The sequence below is a fragment of the Podarcis filfolensis genome (genome assembly GCF_964270895.1).
Source record: "Podarcis filfolensis genome assembly, chromosome: 2".
Lineage (NCBI taxonomy): Eukaryota > Metazoa > Chordata > Lepidosauria > Squamata > Lacertidae > Podarcis > Podarcis filfolensis.
The window spans coordinates 5145676-5169529 of record NC_139605.1 but is presented as its reverse complement, the minus strand read 5'-3'; the positions used below and the strand labels follow the sequence as shown (position 1 = coordinate 5169529).

At 45.3% G+C, this 23854-nt stretch overlaps 3 protein-coding genes and 1 long non-coding RNA gene across 7 annotated transcripts in view; 3 read left to right on the top strand and 1 right to left on the bottom strand.

Annotated features, from left to right (window-relative positions):
* LOC310756634 (uncharacterized protein) overlaps positions 1–23854 on the bottom strand; it is an 820367-nt gene that overhangs the window by 741365 nt on the left and 55148 nt on the right. The window lies entirely within an intron of this gene.
* Positions 2145–8897, top strand: LOC310756745 (uncharacterized protein). Its single transcript, XM_083601392.1, has 6 exons — positions 2145–2274; positions 3177–3664; positions 3836–3917; positions 4190–4272; positions 5063–5189; positions 6949–8897. Exons 2-6 carry the CDS (start codon positions 3266–3268, stop codon positions 8010–8012), a joined length of 1755 nt encoding a protein of 584 aa, XP_083457518.1. The 5' UTR covers positions 2145–2274; positions 3177–3265; the 3' UTR covers positions 8013–8897.
* On the top strand, positions 12921–20167 carry LOC310756857 (putative zinc finger protein 75C). 2 transcript variants are annotated; one of them, XM_083601721.1, is made up of 6 exons: positions 12921–13318; positions 14654–15158; positions 15321–15402; positions 15685–15767; positions 16175–16301; positions 17432–20167. In XM_083601721.1, exons 2-6 carry the CDS (start codon positions 14745–14747, stop codon positions 18241–18243), a joined length of 1518 nt encoding a protein of 505 aa, XP_083457847.1. In that variant the 5' UTR covers positions 12921–13318; positions 14654–14744; the 3' UTR covers positions 18244–20167. The 2 variants fall into 2 exon arrangements, with proteins under 2 accessions (XP_083457847.1, XP_083457846.1); XM_083601720.1 differs by lacking the exon at positions 12921–13318 and having other exon boundaries at positions 14449–15158.
* LOC310757403 overlaps positions 22734–23854 on the top strand; it is a 103897-nt gene continuing 102776 nt past the window's right edge. The window contains exon 1 of the long non-coding RNA XR_014545161.1: positions 22734–22949. This is a non-coding gene — a long non-coding RNA (uncharacterized lncRNA). The remainder of the gene's footprint in view (positions 22950–23854) is intronic.

Genomic DNA, 23854 nt, shown 5'->3' with positions numbered 1-23854 from the left:
CTTCCATCGATGTCAGCTCAGCGTTGTGCTTTAAACACTTCCCTCTGGTATGATTGCCACCTATGCCCTTTTAAAATCTGGGCTTTTGGGGGAGGGCAGGTTATTGGATTGCTGTTGTTTTTATTTTGATTATGCATTTTGCGGTTTTATATTTTGATTTTATTCTGTGAACCGCCCTGAGAACTGCGGATATAGGGTGGTACATGAATTCAAATAATAATAATAATAATAATAATAATAATAATAATAATAATAATAATAATGTAGTAATAATAATAATAATAATAATAATAATAATAATTCCAAAGCGGCCTCTTGACCTTGCAGAGTGGGAATAAACCTGATCCCTGATTTGGGTGCTCTAGGGGGATCTCGGATGGATCAGCTGAGCAGGCACACTCCCCGCCGCAGCCCTTTACCCAAATGCATCAAATTGGGGCGTGGGGGCACGCGAAAATAAAGACTCACCAATTACAGAGGTGTCCACCGATGTAGCACTTGCAAGGCACAAAGGCTACTTTCGGACCCCGAAGGTGGGAAGCCAGGAAGGGGCACCGTGGGGAGGAATGTTTGTTCTGGTGTTCCCCCTCCCTCGCCCCCAAATCCCATTTCCCTTCCTCTCTAGGAAACCAGTTCCGGCCCATTTTAACCCTTAGAAAGCCAAGCAGAGAGAGGGGCTGCGCGAAGCTCGGTGGTGCAACTCCTGCAAAAAGCGTGCGGAAGCTCAATCCGCGGCATTTCCACGTGGCAAGTGATGGAGAAGAGATCCAGGGAGAGAGAGAGATGGCCAGGCTGCAAGGTCAGTTATTTTAATTTGGGTATAACTGTAAACTTCTTCTTCTTCTTGATTTATTGGTTTTTTGCTTGTATAGGATTTTTTTTTTAATGCTTGGTGTTTTGTTGTGTTTTATATATGTTGTAAGCCACCCAGAGTGGCTGGGGAAACCCAGCCAGTTGGGTGGGATATAAATTAAAAGTTGTTGTTGCTGTTGTTATAAATTAAAAGTTGTTGTTGTTGTTATAAATTACAAATTGTTGTTTGTTTGTTGTTGCTGTGCGATTCTCAAAGGAGGAATCAGGCCCTGAACTCGGGGGTGTTTCGGTCTGGGGCTGCATACATGCCCAAGACACTGCAAAAGGATCCTGGGGAACTGTGGTTTGTGAAAAGTGCTGGGAACTGTAGCTCCGAGGGGTACACTACAGTTCACAGGATTTGCACACATGCTTTAAACATATGGCGTGTGCATTGCTCCAGAGCTTCTGATTTCTTGATCCAAAGGACTGGGCTGCCTGTAACTGATCAGCTTCAGTGGTGCCCTATGATCGTAGAATTGTGGAGCTGGAAGGGATCCCGGGGGTCATCTAGTCCAACCCCCTGCAATGCAGGAATGATCTTTACACTTGGCTGTTTGCTTCCAATTTAGGGGCTCCCCATTCCAGCACAGGAACCCTGGTCTGCCAGTCTCCTCTTTTAGAAGCAGCTAACACCAGTAACACTTCCTGCCAACCTAGCAGTTCGAAAGCACATCAAAGTGCAAGTAGATAAATAGGTACTGCTCCGGCGGGAAGGTAAACGGCGTTTCCGTGTGCTGCTCTGGTTCGCCAGAAGCGGCTTAGTCATGCTGGCCACATGACCCGGAAGCTATATGCCGGTTCCCTTGGCCAATAAAGCGAGATGAATGCGACTGGACCCTGGGGTCCCTCCGCGACTGGACCCTGGGGTCCCTTTACCTTAACACCAGGAATCGCTGCCACTTCAGGAACTTGTAAAAAAATATATCCATTCCCTCTTGGGCTAGAAGGGGGCGACAGCAGGAAGGTAATAATAATAATAATAATAATAATAATAATAATAATAATAATAATAGAAGCAGAAGAAACACACACATATACAGAGGTCAAACCAAGGTTTAATGTGCTGAGATAAGACAATAGGCACACAAACACAAACCACAGTTCCTCGTGATTCTTCTGCAGGGGTTAAATGTGCCTCGGATGTATTTGGAGTGCACGCAACTCAGACCAAAATACTTTTCTGTGCTCAGGGCATGATTCCTCCTTGGCTCTTAGAGCTGAACCTGCTGCTTGGCGATCTCTCTCCCGAACTGTATTCCTAGAGAGGAAGGGAATCAGGAGGGAGGAGGGGAGGAGCGTGGAGTCCTCCAGGAGAGAAAGCCCCTCCCTCCAAAGCCCCTTCCTGCTTGGCTTCTCCCTGGGGGGGAGGAACGTGGTCTTTGTCTCTCCCAGCGCTGCATTGGACCCTTCTGGGAGCCGGTGAGTTGTTGTTCCCCCTTTATTTTGTGCATTTGGGCGAAGGGGAGTCCCAGGGCTGCAGGAAGGAGAGGGTGCAAAGGAGACCTGATCCATCCAGGGTGCCCCCCAAACAGGGAGGACAGCCTTTTTCTCTCCCTCTGTGCAAAGGCAGGAGATGCGATTTGAAATATTGGGGGGAGGGGAGGATTTAAAGTTGATCTCGGTGCAAGTGTATCTCCAATTGAGCTTTGATTAGATTTAGTGGCCCCTCCCCATTAATCAGGCAGTGGCTTCACCAAGGCTCCTGGAGACACCATTCAGACGTGCAACTCCTGTGAGACAGGATGATTTGAGACCGAATACAAAGCACTGCTGAGAACTATTGGCGGGCTAATAATCAGAGGACTCAAATGCAGGAGAGAGCCTGACTGAAAGTAAATATACCTTTGCAATGTATATTGGAAACCCAGTCAGATTGGTAGGGTACAAATAATAAAATCATTGTTGTTATTATTAATGGGAAAGGAGAAGTAATGGATTCCCACCGATTCCCAGCTATATTTTTGTTGTTTTAAGGAGTGCTGTAACAAAAAGCCAGGGAAGAAATCATCTCCTCATCCCCTGTGCTTCAATTGCTACATCCCACTTTTGCAGCAAAATACAGAACACCAACCAATTTGCCAGCCTTGAAAAATAGCAGCAAAACCACCTTTCTTTCTGTATGCTTTGAGTAATGCTGGTTTAGACAGTGGCCTGCGTATTTTGTTTTGTAGCTTTCCTTTTAGGAAAGCTGGAGACTCCTGCTGCACTGCTATAATCTGGCCCTGGGTTCTAGTGAAACTCATTCAGGCTTGCTCAGGGAATATTTTCCCTTTCCTGACAGTGTAGCAATCCCATAACACAACAATGTCTTTGTTTTGTAGGGGTTGGCATCAGCTCTAATTAGGACAGACTGAAATTGACCTAAGACAGGAATTCTTTTGGACCTCTTAGAAGCTACCTTGGAGCAGAGATGGAAGAGCAAAACTCATCTGGCCCTGAAACAGGAAGAGGCCACAGTACCATCAAGCCTGGGAGCTCTGGAGTATTCTGGAAGGTCCTGGGTGAGGATACCCTCACTTCAGATGTGCAGCGGCAGCAGTTCAGAAATTTCTGCTACCACGAAGCCAAAGGACCCCGAGAGGTTTGCAACCAACTCCACCATCTTTGCCGCCAGTGGCTGAAGCCAGAGCAACACACAAAGAATCAGATCCTGGACCAGGTGATCCTGGAGCAGTTCCTGGCTGTCCTCCCACTGGAGGTGGAGAGATGGGTGAGGGAATGTGGAGCGGAGACCAGCTCCCAGGCAGTGGCCCTGGCTGAAGGATACCTCCTGAGCCAGGCAGAGGACAGGAAGTGGAAACAGCAACAGGTGAGAATGTTTCACCATGATGGTTCCCAAGGCATTCAGAATGTGAGGGAGGGTATCTCAAAATTCTCTGCTACTATCCCAACGTTTTTGGGAAAGCATCCAATGAAGGTTGTCCAACAACCTCTGTCCTTCCTCTTCGATCCCTGTTTTGACTCCTCATTACTGTTTCAGGGACAGGATCTGTTTGCAAAAATGGGCACTGATTTACCTGAGATGGAGATGATTCCACTGGACAGCAGACAGAGGCCGCTAGGTAAGGATGGTTGGCATGTATCTCAGTTTGGTCTCCCTCTGTTGAGTGTGAAATAAATCTTCGGGTTCTTTTAATCTTTGGTGGCAGACGAGACTTCCCTGCAGCCTTTTTCACTGCTCCCAATTTCCCTTAGGTGCTTTTACACAACTCATACACAGAATGGGTATAAACACATGTATTTATAAAGACTCATTTGTAGATAAATGTTTATCACATGACCTCTGAAACAAGGAAGTGCTCCTGGCTTCCAACCACATTTTTCCCCCTCACAGGTGACTGGGTGATGCTGGCAGGACCTCCTCAGCCATCTCCTCTTCGCAGTGGAGGGGAAGCAGCTTCTGTGGCACTGGAACAGGTAGGGGTGGCAGATCAGTGGGGGAAAAGAGGCTGGGGGCATCCAGTATATCTCTGTCCCCTCCTCACCTCACTGGGGCTGAATGAATCTCTCTTTCACTTTGCTTCTTGAAAGCCTGTCCTCAATAAAGTCTTTGAAGGCCGCTCAGGGAAGGTTTCAATCCAAAGAAGAATGATCAGCCCCCTCACCTTAATTAGGCCTTTGGGTAGAGCTAGAACAGTGGTGTCCAAACTTTTTTCAAAGAGGGCCAGATTTGATGAAGTGAAGGACCGTGAGGGCCGACCAAAGTTGTTGAGGTTTTTTTAGAATTAAGTCCCCAAAATGGACTTTGGACATGCCTGAGCTAGAATCATCTAGTTGTAGTAGTACAGTCATACCTTGGTTCCCGAATGGCTTAGTTGCTGAACAAATTGGCTCCTGAACGCTGCAAACCCGGAAGTAAGTGTTCCGGTTTGCGAACGTTTTTCAGTAGCCCAGCGTCCAACGTGGCTTCCACTTGAGTGCAGCCAATCAGAAGCTGTGCCTTGGTTTTTGAACGGTTTTGGGAGTCAAACGGACTTCCCGAATGGATTAAGTTCGAGAACCAAAATACCACTGTATTTATAAATTCAAAAAATGCTTAATACTAAAGTAGATTTTTAAGAAGCTAACAAAGAAGAAGAGGCAGTTACACAAAGATAAAACACCCATTGTTGAAATACATAATTCCCATTAAAACCTTACAGTAAACACCCATAATTAAAAGGTGCCCAAAATGGTCCAATCAGGAAAGGCTTCTTTTTTCTTGTAGAGTCCAGCACCCTTCGAGGATGTGGCTGTGCATTTCACAGATGAGGAATGGGCACTGTTGGATCCTGACCAGAGAGCTCTGCATACAGAAGTCATGGAGGAGACCTGTGGGATCTTGGCTTCTCTTGGTAAGGCTCCCAGTGGCTTGAATTCATCTGTTGTGAATTATAAATTGTTATCCACGATCAATTGCTGATAAAAGTGATGAATCCCTATATTCTGATGTGGTTCAATGGTGTCACCTGCAACATCAGGGATTCTTTATTATATATATATATAAATAATGTTTATTAGTTTTCAATTACAAAAAAATCCAATATATGCCACATTGCATCAATGCCAAATTACAATTGCAATTCAAATATATTTAAACAGCCAATTACACATACATATTTTTTATGACTTCCTGTGTGTTAGATTTCAGAGTGCAGTATTTTTGTTCACATTCTGCTTACGAAGGGTTATTTAATCCAGTTGCATTTATTCTTAATCATAGTCCCTTATCCACAGCTACAACGTTTTTAACTTCTATTTGTATTAAGACATTAATAATTTATATTTCTGTAAGAAAAGTTCTGTAATCTTTCTATTTCCTGTGTGTAAGGTTTGTTTTATATTTACATTAATTTATTTTGTTTTGCCCATATTGTTTCTTCATTCTATTTAGTCTTTGTCCTGCACAGCTCAGCCACTTTCAGTCTTTCTCCCATTGTCTCAAAACGTGAGGCTGTAATTGCCATATGCAATTGCCATGAGGCTGTAATTGCCATTTCATTCCAAGAATAGAGATAGTCTGGTGCCCTGCCAAAGCACTGGCAAGCCCCCATATTCTTTCTTTCCTTTGATCATACACAGTAATGATCTGGCGTCCTGCCAATTTTTGGTAAGTCTTCAAAGACCCCTCTGAGGTAGCAATGGAGAAAGAAATAAATCCTTTTGAATGATTTAAATCCATATTCATTTTCACGCACAGTTCAATTTTGCACTGTCATCCATAAATAAACTCCCATTTTCTTTTATCTTTTCCTACCTTCCGTTATTTTTTAGCAGTCAGGGGGTGGATTTGCCAAATCATTTATGTAACAAACAAGATATATATAGAACGGGTAAAGGCTCTCCTCCCCCCTGCACATTTCTTTCCAGTTCAAATATTTAGATCCTTGTAGCCATTTCATTTTAGCAAATGGTAATCTTGTCCTATCCATCCAAGCACACGTCTGTAAATTAGTCTGAATTTTACTCTAATAAACAGAAGAGCCTCTGCATCTTGATGGCTGCATCAGAGGATTACCGATAGGCGAAGTGCTTTTTGCACCCAGCATCTCCCTGCTCCCGCATTCCATATAGGAGCGAAAGTCAGACATCAAGACAATCTCCAAGTGAAGCTCACTTCCCCTGGGCCCTGGGGGGAGCTTACAAGGACAATTATCCTCAAATCATCTTTGTTTATCCTTCGCAAACGATCTCCACTAATGTGGAAGCGGCAGCCATTAAGGCAAATGAGCACCGGAAGTGAGAACATCAGGGATTCTAACCCCGTTCTAGGATCTTTCCTGTTTTTGATGTCATGCAGACAAGATTTAGGATTAAGTAGTGTGACACCTGTTTTTAAAAGCATTGCATGTTAATATATCATAAGCATAAATGTCTCCAACAAAGATTAATTAGCTAGGTTGCCATATACTCAAGTTGGTCTAGTGCTTCTCCTAATTAGAGTTGAGAACTTACTAAAACCTTACAAAATGCATATCACTTGGGAGTGTAAGATGTGCCCCCCATCTAAGTCCCTTCAGTTTTTCCTTAGCTGTCAAACGTTAATTGCATTTTTTCATAATGTGAGGCTCCATTTATTACTAAGGCTCTAACCAGTTTCTGTCTTCATTTTAGATTGTGGAGAATTGGAAAGCAGAAATAAGAGAAACTGCTATGAAATCTATACAGTGGGGGAGCCATATAAATATTGGGAGTGTGGAGAGAGCTTCAGTCAGAGCTCCCTTCAAATAATTCATACAGGGGAGAAACAATTTCAGTGCTTGGAATGTGGAAAGAACTTCATTCGGAGTGATCATCTCACTTCCCATCAAAGAATTCACACAGGTGAGAGACCATATCAATGCTTGGAATGTGGAAAAAGCTTCAGGTTGAAACATAATCTCACTTCCCACCAAAGAATTCATACCGGGAGGAAACCGTATCAGTGCTTAGAATGTGGAGAGAGCTTCCGCTGGAAGAGAAGTCTCACTTCCCATCAAGGAATTCATACAGGGGAGAAACCATACGAATGTTTAGAATGTGGGAAAAGCTTCAGTCGGAGACACCATCTCACTTCCCACCAAATGATTCACAGTGGGGAGAAGCCCTATCAGTGCTTGGAATGTGGGAAATGCTTCAGCCAGAGTTCACATCTCACGACCCATCAAATAATCCACAGCAAGGAGAAACCATTTCACTGCTTGGAATGTGGGAAGAACTTCAGTCGGAGCAGCCATCTCATCCTCCATCAAATGATTCATACAGGAGAAAAACCATATCAGTGCTTGGAATGTGGAAAGAGCTTCCGCTGGAAGGAAAGCCTCACTTCCCATCAAAGAATTCACACCGGGGAGAAGCCATATCAGTGCTTGGAATGCGGAAAGTGCTTCAGTCGGAGCAGCAGTCTCTGTTACCATCAAAGAATTCACACAGGGGAGAAGCCATATCAGTGTTTGGAGTGTGGGAAGAATTTCAGTCAGACCTCCCATCTGTATTCCCATCAAAGGATTCACACAGAGGAGAAACAGTTTCAGTGCTTGGAATGTGGTAAAACCTTCAACTTTAAGAAAAACCTCATTTCCCATCAAAGAACTCACACAGGGCAGAAACAATATAAATGCTTGGAATGTGGAAAGTGCTTCAAAGACAGTGAGAGTCTCAGTTCCCATCAAAAAAGTCATACAGGGGAGAAACCATAAAATCAGTGACAACTGAGGGTCACTGGTGCGGCTTGGCTACTTAGAGGTCACAGTGGTGCCGCTAAGCTGTTTCTCCCCATGCTTTCTTGCAAAGTTACTTAAGCATTGCAGTTGAACAAATACTGTGCATCTAACAAACTGGAAACTGGTTCAGAAAGACTGGTCTCTGCCATCACTGCTGATTCACTGCTAGGACAAAAGTTGTATTGCCTCCACCTGTACTGTTTCTCTGCCTGTTGTCTTTCTCTGCAAAGAAAGAGTGTACATGTAAAGATTACAGTTGTATAAATGCTCAGCAGCTAACTAAGTATCTTACCTTGGTTCAGAATCGCTGTCAGAATTTCTGGAGTTGGTTCATGCCACGATAGTATTGATGTATGTACATGGATAGGTAGTCTACATGTGAAGAGATTTCAAAAGAGTGTGTGAAAGGATATTGTTAGGAGAATCTGCTTACTCTATGTATTAAGAATGTTTGTGCAAGGACCAGTAATATAAAGCAGACATGATGCCTCCAGTTCTGATAATGTAGGCATGCTTTTAGTCCAGTGGACTCTGTTAGGGTAGCTGGACATAGGAAGGGGTTCCTCCACGAATATCAAACACTCCACGGGCAAGGTGATCACAAGTGCAAGGTCAAATGAACTAGTTACGGTGGTTACAGCTTGGAGGCCTCACTATATTAATGTATGTCAACTCTTTCAGTTGTACAGTGGTGTTGTGTCTTGGTTAGTTGGTGTTTTTTAGAGCAACAGTGATACCTTGTCTCTGTATATACTTGCATCTGAAAAGCCTACAAACTGGAACTTATGTTTCTGTGCTTAATTTGGCCAGAGCTGTTTGCTGAACCTATTACTTTTACAGCATTAAAAGATTTGGACCTTACTCTGCTTCTGTGTGGTGAGTGGTGCCTCAAGCAAGATCCACACTTCCACATCAGATTCCCAACAGCCTCCAGTCTGTGGGTTCCCCAGCTGCTACTGTTCTTCTGACTGAATAAAAGCTGTCTTAAAAGATTGGAGTGGTTACTGTAATTGGAGAAAAATCCACTTCAGATTGGCATATCTCTGCACATTGGCAGTCATCCCATTACTTGAACTATTGTTTAAAGGGACATACTAGACTACTGTACAGTGGTACCTCAGGTTACATACGCTTCAGGTTACAGACTCCGTTAACCCAGAAATAGTACTTCAGGTTAAGAACTTTGCTTCTGGATGAGAACAGAAATCGGGCTCTGGTGGCACGGCAGCAGTGGGAGGCTCCATTAGCTAAAGTGGTGATTCAGGTTAAGAACAGTTTCAGGTTAAGAACGGACCTCCGGAACAAATTAAGTACTTAACCCGAGGTACCACTGTACTTGGAAGCTTGGGGGCTGCTGTTCCTCTTAAGTAGGCACTAGAGAAAGAAGCATCTTATTGATTCTATTAAAAACATCAGAAGCCCTTCTTTGTGCGCCTACTCCATGAGAGGTCCAGATGGTGACAACATAAGAATGTGGTAGCTCCCTGTTTGTGGAATGCGCTTCCCAAGGAGGATCGCTTGGCACCTTTTTGGGTTGCCATATGTCCTCTTTTTCCAGGACACGTCCTCTTTTTCATGGGTATGTAAAATGAGAGTTGTCATAGAGATCTACAGTTAAAAGCAGAAGTCAGCAAATTTCTTGCTCTTTCTTGCTCTTCAAAATATGGCAACCCTAGAGCCTTCATTACATATCTTTAAGCTCCTGGCGAAAATGTTTCTCTTCAATCAGGCTAACAGTCTATGGTCTTTTAAATGTGTTTGTGTGAGGGGGATAATTTTGTTTTCATTAAGTGTTTTGTGTTCTCATTTTGTATTTTTATGTTGTGAACCAGTCTGACCTTCGATGAAGGGTCGCATACAAATTTAATAAATAATAATAATAATAATAATAATACTGTGCCGTGGTCTTTGGATAAAGGGCAGTATACTGAATAATAATAATAATAATAATAATAATAATAATAATAATAATAATTATTATTTGTACTCCGCCCATCTGGCTGGGTTTCCCCAGCCACTTTGGGCGGCTTCCACAGAAACCAAAACTACACTAAAATATCACACATTAAAAACTTCCCTGAGCAGGGCTGCCTTAAGATGTCTTCTGAATGTCAGGTAGTTGTTTATCGCTTTGACATCTGATGGGAGGGCGTTCCACAGGGCAGGTGCCACCACCGAGAAGGCCCTCTGCCTGGTTCCCTGTAACTTGGCTTCTTGCAATGAGGGAACCGCCAGAAGGCCCTCGGCGCTGGACCTCAGCATCTGGGCAGAACGATGGGGGTGGAGACGCTCCTTCAGGTATACTGGGCCGAGACCATTTAGGGCTTTAAAAGTCAACACCAGCACTTTGAACTGTGCTCGGAAACGTACTGGGAGCCAATGTAGGTCTTTCAAGACCGGTGTTATGTGGTCTTGGCTGCAGCCCCCAGGCACCAGTCTAGCTGCCGCATTCTGGATTAGCTGTAGTTTCCGGGTCACCTTCAAAGGTAGCCCCACATAGAGCGCATTGCAGTAGTCCAAGCGGGAGATAACTAGAGCATGCACCACTCTGGCGAGACAGTCCGTGGGCAGGTAGGGTCGCAGCCTGTGTACCAGGTGGAGTTGGTAGACAGCTGCCCTGGATACAGAATTGACCTGCGCCTCCATGGACAGCTGTGAGTCCAAAATGACTCCCAGGCTACGCACCTGGTCCTTCAGGGGCACAGTTACCCCATTCAGGACCAGGGAGTCCTCCACACCAGCCCGCCCCTGTCCCCCAAAAACAGTACTTCTGTCTTGTCAGGATTCAACTTCAATCCATTAGCCGCCATCCATCCTCCAACCGCCTCCAGGCACTCACACAGGACCTTCACCGCCTTCACTGGTTCTGATTTGAAAGAGAGGTAGAGCTGGGTATCATCTGCATATTGATGGACACCCAGTCCAAACCCCCTGATGTTCTCTCCCAGCGGCTTCATATAGATGTTAAAAAGCATGGGGGAGAGGACGGAACCCTGAGGCACCCCACAAGTGAGAGCCCAGGGGTCTGAACACTCATCCCCCACCACCACTTTCTGAACACGGCCCAGGAGGAAGGAGCGAAACCACTGTATAACAGTGCCCCCAGCTCCCAACCCCTCTAGACGGTCCAGAAGGATGTTATGGTCGATTGTATCAAAGGCCGCTGAGAGATCCAGCAGAACTAGGAAACAACTCTCACCTTTGTCCCTAGCTCGCCGGAGATCATCAACCAGCGCGACCAAGGCAGTTTCAGTCCCATGATGAGGCCTGAATCCCGATTGGAAGGGATCCAAATGGTCCGCATCCTCCAGGCGTGCCTGGAGTTGTTCAGCAACCACGTGCTCAATCACCTTGCCCAAGAATGGAAGATTTGAGACAGGGCGATAGTTGGCCATACTGGCCGGGTCTAAAGATGGTTTTTTAAGAAGCGGTTTAATGACCGCCTCTTTCAGCGGATCTGGGAATGTTCCCTCACAGAGGGAAGCATTCACCACCCCGCAGAGCCCATCGCCCAGCCCTTCCCGGCTTGCTTTTATTAACCAGGATGGGCAAGGATCAAGGAGACAGGTGGTTGGTTTCACGCGTCCAAGCAGCCTGTCCACATCCTCAGGGGTAACGGATTGAAATTGATTCCATGCAACTTGACCAGACAGGGCTCTAGCACTCTCCCGCTAGAATAAAATAAATCTTCAAAACTTTCCCAAGGGACTATCACAGAGAAGTGAATAAATTTATATTTGGAGCATACACTTTATTTAAAACTGAACTGTCAAGATGTAGGCAGAAAAACCAGACTAGCATCTGAGGTGGTATCTATATTAACGGGCAAACTATAACTAAGCTACAAATACTTTACGGAAAAAATTATTTAACTGAGTGTATTTCAGGAGCTCGTTAAGCCAATAGATTGAAAACTGTAAAAAAAGAGAGGCAGCAACTCCTTTTCCATAGCTGAAAGAGAAACCCCGAGAAACCAGAAAAAGGACCAGCAAATCTTGCAGTTTCATCTGGCAGAGTAATTCCAATTCATTCCTCTAGAACCTATCAAACTAGACATAGACACATGAAGCAATTTAAATTATTTAGTTATTTCAAAACTAGATATTTAGAAGGAACAGCTGCCCCTGTAAATGCCTCCACATACAGGGGCCTTATCGCTAGCAGGGGAAGTGGGGAACATTTGAATCCTCATGAAAAAAAGCTCCAGAGGGAATTAGTGTTTATACACTTATTTGACTGTGGTCTTGCAGAGACTGTTGCCTTGGAATAATAATAATATTTATTATTTATACCCCACACATTTGGCTGGCTTTCCCCAGCCACTCTGGGCGGCTTAAAAAAACACACCATTAAAATACAATAATTCATCAGACTTTAAAATCTTCACTAAACAGGGCTGCCTTCAGATGCCTTCAAAAAGTCAGATAGTTCTTTATTTCCTTGACATCTGATGGGAGGGCTTTCCACAGAGAGCGATCCACCACCGAGAAGGCCCTCTGCCTGGTTCCCTGTAACTTTGCTTCTCGCAGGAAGGCCCTCGGCGCTGGACCTCAGTGTCCAGGCAGAACAATGGGGGTGGAGACGCCCCTTCAGGTACACTGGAAAAAATCCCCTGACCCTCCAAGGCCTTGAGAGAGAGGGACAAGAGAGAATTGTTTGGATCCTGCAATTTTTGTGCTTTTCTGGAAGAGAGGGGAAGGGAAAAGGTGGAGAAAATCCACTAGATATGGGCTTCCAAAAACTTGGGTTTGCATCTGTTTTCTTTCGGACTGCAATCCCCATCAACCCTGACCACTGGTCCTGTTAGCTATGGATGATGGGAGTTGTAGTCCAAAAACAGATGGCAACCCATGTTTGGGGGGAAAGCTGCTCTAGAGGACCACTCCCGTGTCTGTGCTTGGTTTGCTCACATCACTGTACTGAAGAGAAGTGCCCAAAGAGAACCAATTCTGGAATTGTTAAGATTCCCCACCAGCCATCACGCCATCTTCCCCCTTAGCAAGTCTGATAGCTGGCTCCACGATGACAGGAGAAGAGCAGCTGCCCTGCCTCTGTATTACAGACAGCCCTTCTCGCCTTTTTGGCTTTGTAAGGGTTAAAGCGAACCAAATTGCATTCCTAGAGAGGAAGGGGACCAGGAGGGGAGCAGTGCAGAGTCCTCCTGGAGAGAAAGCCCTTCCCTCCCAAGCCCCTTCCTGCCTAGCTTCTCCCTGTGGGGGGGACGAACTGGTCTTTGTCTTTCCCAGCGCTGCATGGGGGGGGGGGGACCCTTCTGGGAGCCGGTGAGTTGTTCCCCCTTTATTTTGTGCATTTGGGCGAAGGGGAGTCCCAGGGCTGCAGGAAGGAGGGTGCAAAGGGGACCTGATCATCCAAGATGCTCCCCCAAACAGGGAGGGCAGCCTTTTTCTCTCCTGCAAAAGCAGGAGATGCTATTTGAAATATTGCGGGGAGGGGAGGATTAAAAGTTGCTCCCGGTACAAGTGTATCTCCAGTTGAATTTTAATTTGAATTAACATCCCCTCCCCGTTAATCAGGCAGAGGTGTTACCAAGGCTTCTGGTTGGCAGACGTGTGCCCATTCGGATGTGTGCAACTCCTGAATGATGGAGAGGATCATTTGGGAGTGAATACAAAGCACTGCTGAGAACCATTGGAGGTTTAATAATCAGAGGAATCAGTTGAAGGAGAGAGTATTTAAATGTCTTTTTTTTAAAAATAAATAAATTTAAATTCAAAATTGAATGGCTGTAACACAAAGCATCTCCCCATCCTTAGTGCTATGTACCACTCAGATATTTTGCACCAAAAGTGAGAACACCCACCAGTTTGCCAAACTTGAAAAAGAGCAGCACGTATTGTTTCTGTGCAGTTTCACATTTCAAACCTACTTTGCTCCGGCTTCATTTTGCTCATTCACTGCCTTGGTCCAGTCACTAATGCTCTGCTGAACCTACCTCAAATTGCTATTGCCAGTTGTCAATCACAGCTCTGACAGTCCCTCATTGTTTTCAAACATGTCGGAAAAGGGGAGGAGTCAGGCTGACTTCTCTGGCATTGTAATACCAGCCTGTTTCATATCACAGGTTGAGAAGAGGAAGCGAAGAGGCTGTGAGATCCATCTATGAGGAATCCGAGATCTAGTAGTAATTCTTGGCCTACACCATGGGTAGGCAAACTAAGGCCCGGGGGCCGGATCCGGCACAATCGCCTTCTCAATCTAGCCCGCAGACGGTCCAGGAATCAGTGTGTTTTTATATCAGTAGAATCTGTGCTTTTATTTAAAATGCATCTCTGGGTTATTTGTGGGGCATAGGAATTTGTTCATTTCCCCCCAAAATTATAGTCCGGTCCCCCCACAAGGTCTGAGGGACAGTGGACTGGCCCCCTGCTGAAAAAGTTTGCTGACCCCTGGCCTACGCTTTGAGAAATGCTGGCTTAGAAGGTAGTCTGCATATTTTTGCTTTTTAAGTTTCCTTCTAGGAGAGCTAGAGACTCCTACTGCACCACTACAATCTGGCCCTGGGTTTTAGCGAAACTCATCCAGGCTTGTTCAGGGAATATTTTCCCTTTCCTGACAGTGTAGCAATCCCATAACACAACAGTGTCTTTGTTTTGTAGGAGTTGGTATCAACACTAATTGGGTCAGACTGAAATTGACAGAAGACCAAGGAACTCCTTTGGACATCTTGGAGGCTTTCTTGGGGCACAGATGGATGAGCAAAACTCAGCTGGCCCTGAAGCAGGAAGAGGCTGCAGTGCCATTAAACCAGGGAACTCTGGAGTATTCTGGAAAAACTCAGTGCAGGAGGACCTAGGTGAGGATACCCTTAGTTCAGATGTGCAGCGACAGCAGTTCAGACATTTCTGCTACCACGAAACCAAAGGACCCCGAGAGGTTTGCAACCAACTCCACCATCTTTGCCGCCAGTGGCTGAAGCCAGAGCAACACACAAAGAATCAGATGCTTGACCTGGTCATCCTGGAGCAGTTCCTGGCTGTCCTCCCCCCGGAGATGCAGAGCTGGGTGAGGGAGTGTAGGGCAGAGACCAGCTCCCAGGCTGTGGCCCTGGCTGAAGGTTTCCTCCTGAGCCAGGCAGAGCACAGGAAGCAGGAACAGCAACAGGTGAGAGTGTTTCACCATGATGGTTCCCAAGGCATTCAGAATGTGAGGGAGGGTATCTCAAAATTCCCAACATTTTTTGGAAAGCATCTAGTGAAGGTTGTCCGAAAGCCTCCGTCCTTCCTTCTCCTCGATCCCTGTTTTGACTCCTTATTACTATTTCAGGGACAGGATCTGCTTGCAAAAATGGACACTGATTTACCTGCGATGGAGTTGATTGCATTGGACAGCAGACAGAGGCCACTAGGTAAGGATGGTTGGGATGTATCTCAGTTTGGTTTCCCTCTGCTGAGTGTGAAATAAATCTAGGGCTTTTTTAATCTTTGGCTGCAGACGAGACTTCCCTGCAGCCTTTTTCACTGCTCCCAATTTCCCTTAGATGTTTTTACACAGCTGATACTGTATATAGAATGTATATATTTGTAAATGCTCAAAATACTTTTTAAAAGGCCCATTGGTAGCTAAACGTACTTAACTCCTGAAACAAGGAAGTGCTCCTGGATACCCACCACGTTTTTTTTCCTCGCAGGTGACTGGATAATGCTGGCAGAACCTCCTCAGCCATCTCCTCTTCACAGTGGAGGGGAAGCAGCTTCTGTGGCACTGGAACAGGTAGATCAGTGGGGGGAAAGAGGCTGGGGGCATCCAACATATTTCTGTGTGGTGTCGTGGTTAAGAGCGGTAGTCTCGTAATCTGGGGAACTGGGTTCGCGTCTCCACTCCTCCACATGCAGCTGCTGGGTGGCCTTGGGCCAGTCACACTTCTTTGAAGTCTCTCAGCCCCACTCACCTCACAGAGTGTTTGTTGTGGGGGAGGAAGGGAAAGGAGATTGTTAGCCGCTTTGAGACTCCTGAAGGGGAGTGAAAGGCGGGATATCAAGTCCAAACTCTTCTTCTTCTTCTTCCTAACCTCCCTGGGCCCGAATACACAGTTCTATTAAAACCTTAAAAAAACCACCTGTTATTAAAAAGTGCAACACGATGATCCAATCAGGAAAGGCTTCTTTTTTTTCTTTTAGGGTCCCGCATCCTTCGAGGATGTGGCTGTGCATTTCATGGATGAGGAATGGGCACTGCTGGATCCTGACCAGAGAGCTCTACATACGGAAGTCATGGAGGAGACCTGTGGGATCCTGGCCTTACTTGGTGAGGCTCTCAGTGGCTTGATAATATCTGTTGTGAATTATGAATTATTATCCACGATCAATTGCAGATAAATTTGATGAACCCCTATATTCTGATGTAGTTCAGCAGTCGCCTACAACAGCTGGGATTCAGACTCCCTGTAGTTAACATTGAATGGGCACCTGTGTACTGTATTGCCTTTCAAGATGCATCCTCCAGTTATGCCCATTTAAGCAATTGCCTGACTGGTTTTTACTGCCCTGGTAGTAAGCTGGATCTGGCCTGCAGACCCTGTGAGTCAACCAGCACCCCTACACATGGGCCAACTTGGAGAGGTGGGCAGGGATGACCATCTGTCAGTCACTTACCATTGTTATGACATGATGTGACAATTTGAAAGGAGCAAACAACCCCCCCCTTGATGGCCAACTGTCAACATAAGTCTGCAGATCTGGATGGAGAATGAATTATCAGGATGGAGAATGCAGCTGATCGCAGTGGGGCTGATCAGCAGATGGCTAGGGAAGTCACTGACAGTGAATGTTGGGGCCTAAGTTTTTATCTAAACATGTTTGTATCTTTCCATTGTTCTTGAGACACACAACACAAAGATCTTTTCTTTGCAAAAGAGGAATGAGTTGGGAATGAGTTGAAAGGTTCCCTGAGGGTCCAACCCCTGCAATGCAGGAATCTCCACTAAAGCAACCATGACAGATGGCCATTCATCATCTGCTTAAACTCTTCCAACAAATAATAGGGACACTGTTCAACTTTCCAGCAGCTCTTACCTTTGGAAAATTATTCCTGATTTCCCCCCCCTGCTTTTATAAAAAAAAATTCTAGAAGGCTTGGGAAGAAGAAAGGTAGGGAGAGAGCAGGGGAGAGAGAAGGGGGGTAGTAAATCGAAAATTATTCCTCATGTTTAGTTAGAATCTCCTTTCTTGTAACTTGAATCCACTGGTCTGGGTAATACCTTCTGGAGCAGGAGAAAACAAGCTTGCTCAGTCTTCTATGTGACAGCCCTTGAGATATTTGAAGGCTCGCATACCTTCTCTCAACTGTTCCTCACAAGGCTTGAAAAATTGCATTTTTACATAATTTGAGACTCCATTTCCTCCAAAGGCTCTAATCAGTTTCTGTCTTCATTGCAGAAGGTGGTGAATTGGAAAGCAAGACTAAGGGAGACTACTACAAAATCTATACAGTAGGGGCGCCATGTAAATATTGGGAGTGTGGACAAAGTTTCTGCCAGAGCTCCCTTCAAGGAATTCATAAAGGGGAGAAACAATATCAGTGCTTGGAATGTGGAAAAACCTTCAGTCGGAGTGACCATCTCACTTCCCATCAAATAATTCATACAGGCAACAGACCATATCAATGTCTGGAATGCGGCAAAAGCTTTAGCTTGAAACATAATCTTACTTCCCACCAAAGAATTCATACAGGGAGGAAACCGTATCAGTGCTTGGAGTGTGGGGAGAGCTTCCGCTGGAAGAAAAGTCTCACTTCCCATCAAGGAATTCATACAGGAGAGAAGCCATATGAATGCTTAGAATGTGGAAAGAGCTTCATCCAGAAGGAAACTCTCACTTCTCACCTAAAAATTCATACAGGGGAGAAACCGTATCAGTGCTTAGAATGTGGAAAGTGTTTCAGTCGGAGAGATCATCTCACGTCCCACCAAATGATTCACAGTGGGGAGAAGCCCCATCACTGCTTGGAATGTGGAAAGAACTTCAGCCAGAGTTCACATCTCATGACCCATCAAAGAATTCACAGCAAGGAGAAACCATTTCACTGCTTGGAATGTGGAAAGAGCTTCAGTCGCAGCAGCCATCTCATGTCCCATCAGATGATTCATACAGGAGAGAAACCATATCAATGCTTGGAATGTGGGAAGAGCTTCCGCTGGAAGGAAAGTCTCACTTCACATCAAAGAATTCATGTAAGAGAGAAACCATAGAAGCTGTAGTAGCTGGGGGTTAGTGGACCTGGCAGGGCTGCTAAGAAGTAACAGAGGTGTGCTGCAAGTAGCCATTGACAGCCTCCTCCATGAATTTATCCAATCCCCTTTTACAAACATATGAGTTGCTGACTGCCAATACTTCTTGTGGGTAGGGGTGAATTCCACAGTTTAAATGTGTCCTTAAATGTGTGCTTAAATCGGCTTTCCTGCTGTTTTGAACATCTGTGTGTCCTTGAAGGAAAGGAGGGAAGCTGGTGAGTGGTGGCGGCAGCATGGTAGTTTTAGGCCTGGGGTGCCATGGTTACCTCCCAAGATCCTGCCACCACCAGACATATGAATCCCCAACAGTAAATATTTACTAAACCAGGGATAAGGGACCTGTGGCCTTCTTGTTGCTGTTGAGTATGGACATGTGGGGTGGGGGGTTAGAGGGGGAAGAAAAATGCAACACAACTGATGTAATTCTTTTGTCTGTCTAAAAAGCGCAATGTAAGAACATTAATTCAGCGGTCTAACATTACCTGTCTGCTGTTTTGGTTCCCTGGCTTGCACCAGGAAGATACGTGGCATAAACATGGCAGGACAGAGGCTCAAACAAAGATGTGCTCTCCCAAGCCCACATTCCCAGCATGCATGCACTCCTGTCTCAGCGACGACTACTCTGGCTTGGTCATGTATGCATAATGGAAGATGTCAGGATCCCCAAGGACATGCTCTATGGGGAGCTGGCTTCAGGCATCGGGCCTGTTGGCAGACCAACTCTGTGTTACAGAGACGTCTGCAAACGTGACATGAAGGCTGGCAACAGTAACCCTGCATGTGGGATAGCCTAGAGATAGTCAGATTGTGTATCCACAGCAGTGACCCTAAACCTCCATCCCAGCCAAATTCACCCACAACCCAGTCTACCTCTTAGGGACAATCTGCCTTGGTATCCCAAATCTCCTCTAGTTGTAATGCTCGATGCTGGGACAGTTGGGCCAACTTTCACAAACACCCTTCGGTCACCTTCCTCTGGTACAGGCATGTCCAAAGTCTTTTTCAGGGCCCTAATCCTGCCTGCCGGTCGATTTAATCCGGCCCTCGTGGCAGTATATGTCCTGGGGTAAAAAAAGCTCAGCAACTTCAATCCTAAAAAAAAGCTCAGCAACTTTGGTTGGCCCTCATGCATGTTTACTTCATCAAAACTGGCCCTTTTACACAGGGCAGCCTCTCAGACTAGCTTAGTCCCCAGCTCCCTTCTCCTGATTTTCCACATATTAACATATTGTGTATTAATATTTAGGCCTTAGCCATTCTCCTCAGCTTTTCTCTCTGCTCTATTCCTCACACTTTCCTTATAAACTCCCTATCTCCCAACTGAATTCCCCCCCCCCCCCACTGACTAAACGCTGATAGTCAGCTTCCAACTGACAGGAACTTCCAACCAATCAGATTCTGCTGACACCCAAACCAACCAATCAGACTAAATTCTCATAAGCAATCCTGTCTCAGAACCTGCCATGGAAAACTACTGCTATGCTGGCTTTGCAGCATCATAACAACACAAGGCCTCAAACCTTTAGTCACAGAATATTTTCCCCTTCAAAACAGAAATGTGAACTAATATATAAACGGCAATTGCCGAAAAACATAGTACAGTAGTACCTTGGGTAAAGTACTTAATTCGTTCCAGAGGTCAGTTCTTAACCTGAAACTGTTCTTAACCTGAAGCACCACTTTAGCTAATGGGGCCTCCCACTGCTGCCGCGCGATTTCTGTTTCCATCCTGAAGCAAAGTTCTTAACCCGAGGTACTATTTCTGAGTTAGCGGAGTCTGTAACCTGAAGCGTATGTAACCTGAGGTACCACTGTAAAATTATTTAGGTAGCTAAGTAAATAAAGAATTGTGTAATTATGTAATATATCCTTGCTCAATGCCTTTAAAATATTGGAGCTCAAGGTGGTGTATATACTTCTCATGAACTATCTATAAACAGTGCCTCAGTCTTATTTGGATTAAGGTTTGCTTTTTGGCTCTCACATGGCCAGTCCATTCCCAAGACTAGACCAAAACAATGCTCAGAGTGTGGGCCTCCTCAGGTACTATACAGGAAACGCCTTCATATTATAATACATATTCAAATGTATTCATATAAAATGTGAAGTTTGGGCAGTGACTGGCCCAGTGTCACCCAGTGAGCTTCGTGGCTGAATAGGGATTTGAACCCTTGTCTCCCATGTCCTTGTCCAGCCCTCCACAACACAATAAGTACATAAAGAATAAAGGTGGCCTGGTGGAAAAGGTGAGGTGTGAGCTGGGGTATTGTTTTTGTTTTGTTTTGTTGCTCTTATTTATAATAATTGTTTGTATCTTTTTAGATCTTACGTGGAAATTGTTCAGTTTTGTTGTGTGCCTTTTGATGTCCTTTATTTAACCATAACGACTTCTTTTATTACATTTGCAATTACGTACATCTTTTCATGTTTAATGTTTTATTATGTATACATATTTTGTATATGCTGGAAGCCGCCCAGAGTGTCTGGGGCAACCCAGTCAGATGGACGAGATACGAACAATAAAATTGTTGTTGCTGTTGTTAAAATGAAGTTGATGATTATGATGATCAAGGTGGAGAAAGCAACACAACTGTTGAGCTTTCCCGGCCAGCTTCCTCAGGTCCACACAGAGGAGGATTCCTTGAGAGAGAATGCAAGAGGTAGATGCTTGGCCATGGGTCCTGCCCATAGCTGTCAACTTTTAGATTTGAAAATAAGGGATCAGCAGCCTTACCTGTCCCAGGGACAGTCTACGGGATATCTAACAATCTGGGATAGCAGCGGGAAGCAGAGGGAAACGGCGCTGGAATAAGGGAATTTCCCGCAAAAAAAGGGAAGGCCTTGCTGGGGAGAGAAAGTGGCTGGACTTCTTTTGCTGCGGAGGTAGCTTTTGGGACACCCCCTTCTAAGATGGGGTGAGCTCCCCGTTGCGCTGTGGGGTGAAGGGGAGTCAGGCGGCTACAGAAACAGAGCCTGGGAAAGAGAGAAAAGGGGGCGGTGCTTCTAATTGGAAAGTTGGGGAAGTTTCCCATTGAAAGGACACCCACCCATTATCCCTGCAATGCCAGCCTGTGAAGTTTTGACGTGGCCAAACCCTGAGCAGAGAGGAAGCTTATTTAAGAAGGAAAGTGGGCCCAACAGGTGCCAAGGGTTTTTTTTTGGAAGGGCAGGGAGCTGGGGATAATAAAATACTTTTGCAAAATTAAGAAATATGATTTATTCACATATTAACACCTGAGTTTGGATGGAGGGAGTCCAGATCTTACATCATGGTCATCTTAAGAGGGGCTTGTGCCCCACAGCAGTGCAGCAATGGAGTCCAGGGCATCCCTCCCAGCCTGCCTTCAGCCAGCCTGCCAAAAGATGGATCTCTGCCTTTTCCTCTCCCCTTCTTCTTCCCAGCACACCTTGCTCAAAACACTATTTTCCTTTTCCCTCTGGTGGCTTCGGGTGAGGCAGCTCTGGTATAACATAGCCAAGTTACAGGGAACCAGGCAGAGGGCCTTCTCGGTAGTGGCACCCACCCTGTGGAACGTCCTCCCACCAGATGTCAAAGAGAAAAACAACTACCAGACTTTTAGAAGACATGTGGAGGCAGCCCTGTTTAGGGAAGCTTTTAATGTTTAACAGACTATTGTATTTTAATATTTTGTTGGAAGCCGCCCATCGTGGCTGGGGAAACCCAGCCTGATGGGCAGGGTATAAATAATAAATTATTATTATTATTATTATTGAAGCCCATCACCTTGGAAACCTCCTGTCCAGGCCCAATAATTCCTTTTCAGTTGGTTCATCAACACCTTTTTGCCTCTATCAAAGGTGAGGCACTGGCTTGGAAAGGAAGCTTAGCCTGTATTGTTCCACTGGCCTGCAATCTCTCCTTCAGTGTTCCAAGTTATCAAAATGCTACTGTTTATTAATTTCTAAGGTTTAGGGGGATCCCTCCCCCAAAATACATTTGCAGAGCTAGTGGATCCAAGTTCCAGTTGGTCGCAAAGAAAAAGCTGGCCACTTGGGAAGAGGATGTTGCCGCCTCATATAGAATTACAATGCTGTAAGGGACCCAAGGGCCATCTTAAATTCCAACTCCCTTCTGTGCAGGAATCAAAGCAAAATAAATAATCCCTACGGATCTGATTTACTGCAGTGAGATAGCTCTTGGGTGCAACAGAAACCTCAATGTGCAGAGGAACTATATCAGATAGCAAATGCCACACAGAGAAGTTACTGTGCTTTTCCATTGAACAATTAAATTGTGCCTGAATTAAGGGGGGAAAGGTTATCCAAATGTAGGGTTTTGGGGGGGTGGTTTGCTTAAGAGAGTTCAGTGGCTTAATAAACTGCCTACATGTATGAAAATTAAGTTGCATTTTAATATTCAACCATCCCACCCACCCAGTATTGATAGTTGCTTCTTGTATAAATTTGTGAAAATAATAATAGAATACAGTGGTACCTCAGGTTAGGTACTTAATTCGTTCCAGAGGTCCGTTCTTAACCTGAAACTGTTCTTAACCTGAAGCACCACTTTAGCTAATGGGGCCTCCTGCAGCCACCGCGCCGCCGGAGCACGATTTCTGTTCTCATCCTGAAGCAAAGTTCTTAACCCAAGGTACTATTTCTGGGTTAGTGGAGTCTGTAACCTGAAGCGTATGTAACCCGAGGTACCACTGTATTTGAAGAGGAGAATCAAGCTGCATTTCTGTAGTTCAGGGGAAACTGAAGTAAGTTTAGTTTGGGCTTTTACTTTGGGGCTTTAAAAACTTAGAACCTGAAGAAAGGCGTATATATACCTTCCCAAGGGACTACGTGCCTGCAACCTGAGACTTCTCTTGCATGGAAGCTGAGGAGTCTACTGACCTGTCTTGTCATCGAGCAGCCTCTTCTTCCACCACTGTTTCGAACTGCCCTGACTCTTCCTCCTTTCCCTGCTCTGGCTCCTGCCTTCTGGGCACCACCACACGCCTCACCTCTGGGTCACCTCTCCTGGGTCACCCCCTGGGCCCCATCACACGCCTCAGAGCCCTGACAATCCGCAAGATGGTATTTTGTATTCTCTGCTGGTTACAAAAAATGAAGCTTTTGCAGAGGAATTCTGGATAATCTTGGGCTGCATGCACACAACAGTTTATTCTGTTTTCCCAATGTTTTCCTGTTAATTTCTGCATTGTTTTTGAGCTTTCACATGACACAAAATCCACTTTCAGAAATATAGCAGAATATAGGCTGCGGGAGGCAGTGGAGGACAGGAGTGCCTGGCGTGCTTTGGTCCATGGGGTCACGAAGAGTCGGACATGACTAAACGACTAAACAACAAGGGTAAGTGTGGTGATCATTTCCATGTTATTGGCTCCAGGAAAAAAAATCTGTTTGCCAATCACTCAGAAATGAACATTATATTGCACTATATTTTCGGAAGTTGATTTTACATCATGTGAAAGCTTGGATATAAGGCAGAAATTAACAGTTAGGGAAACGGGAAAATGGAATAAGCTGTTGGGTGAATGTGGCTTCAGCCTCAGCTGGGAAAGGCCTGACTAGGAGATGGCGGAGTTTAGTAAGGCAAGCC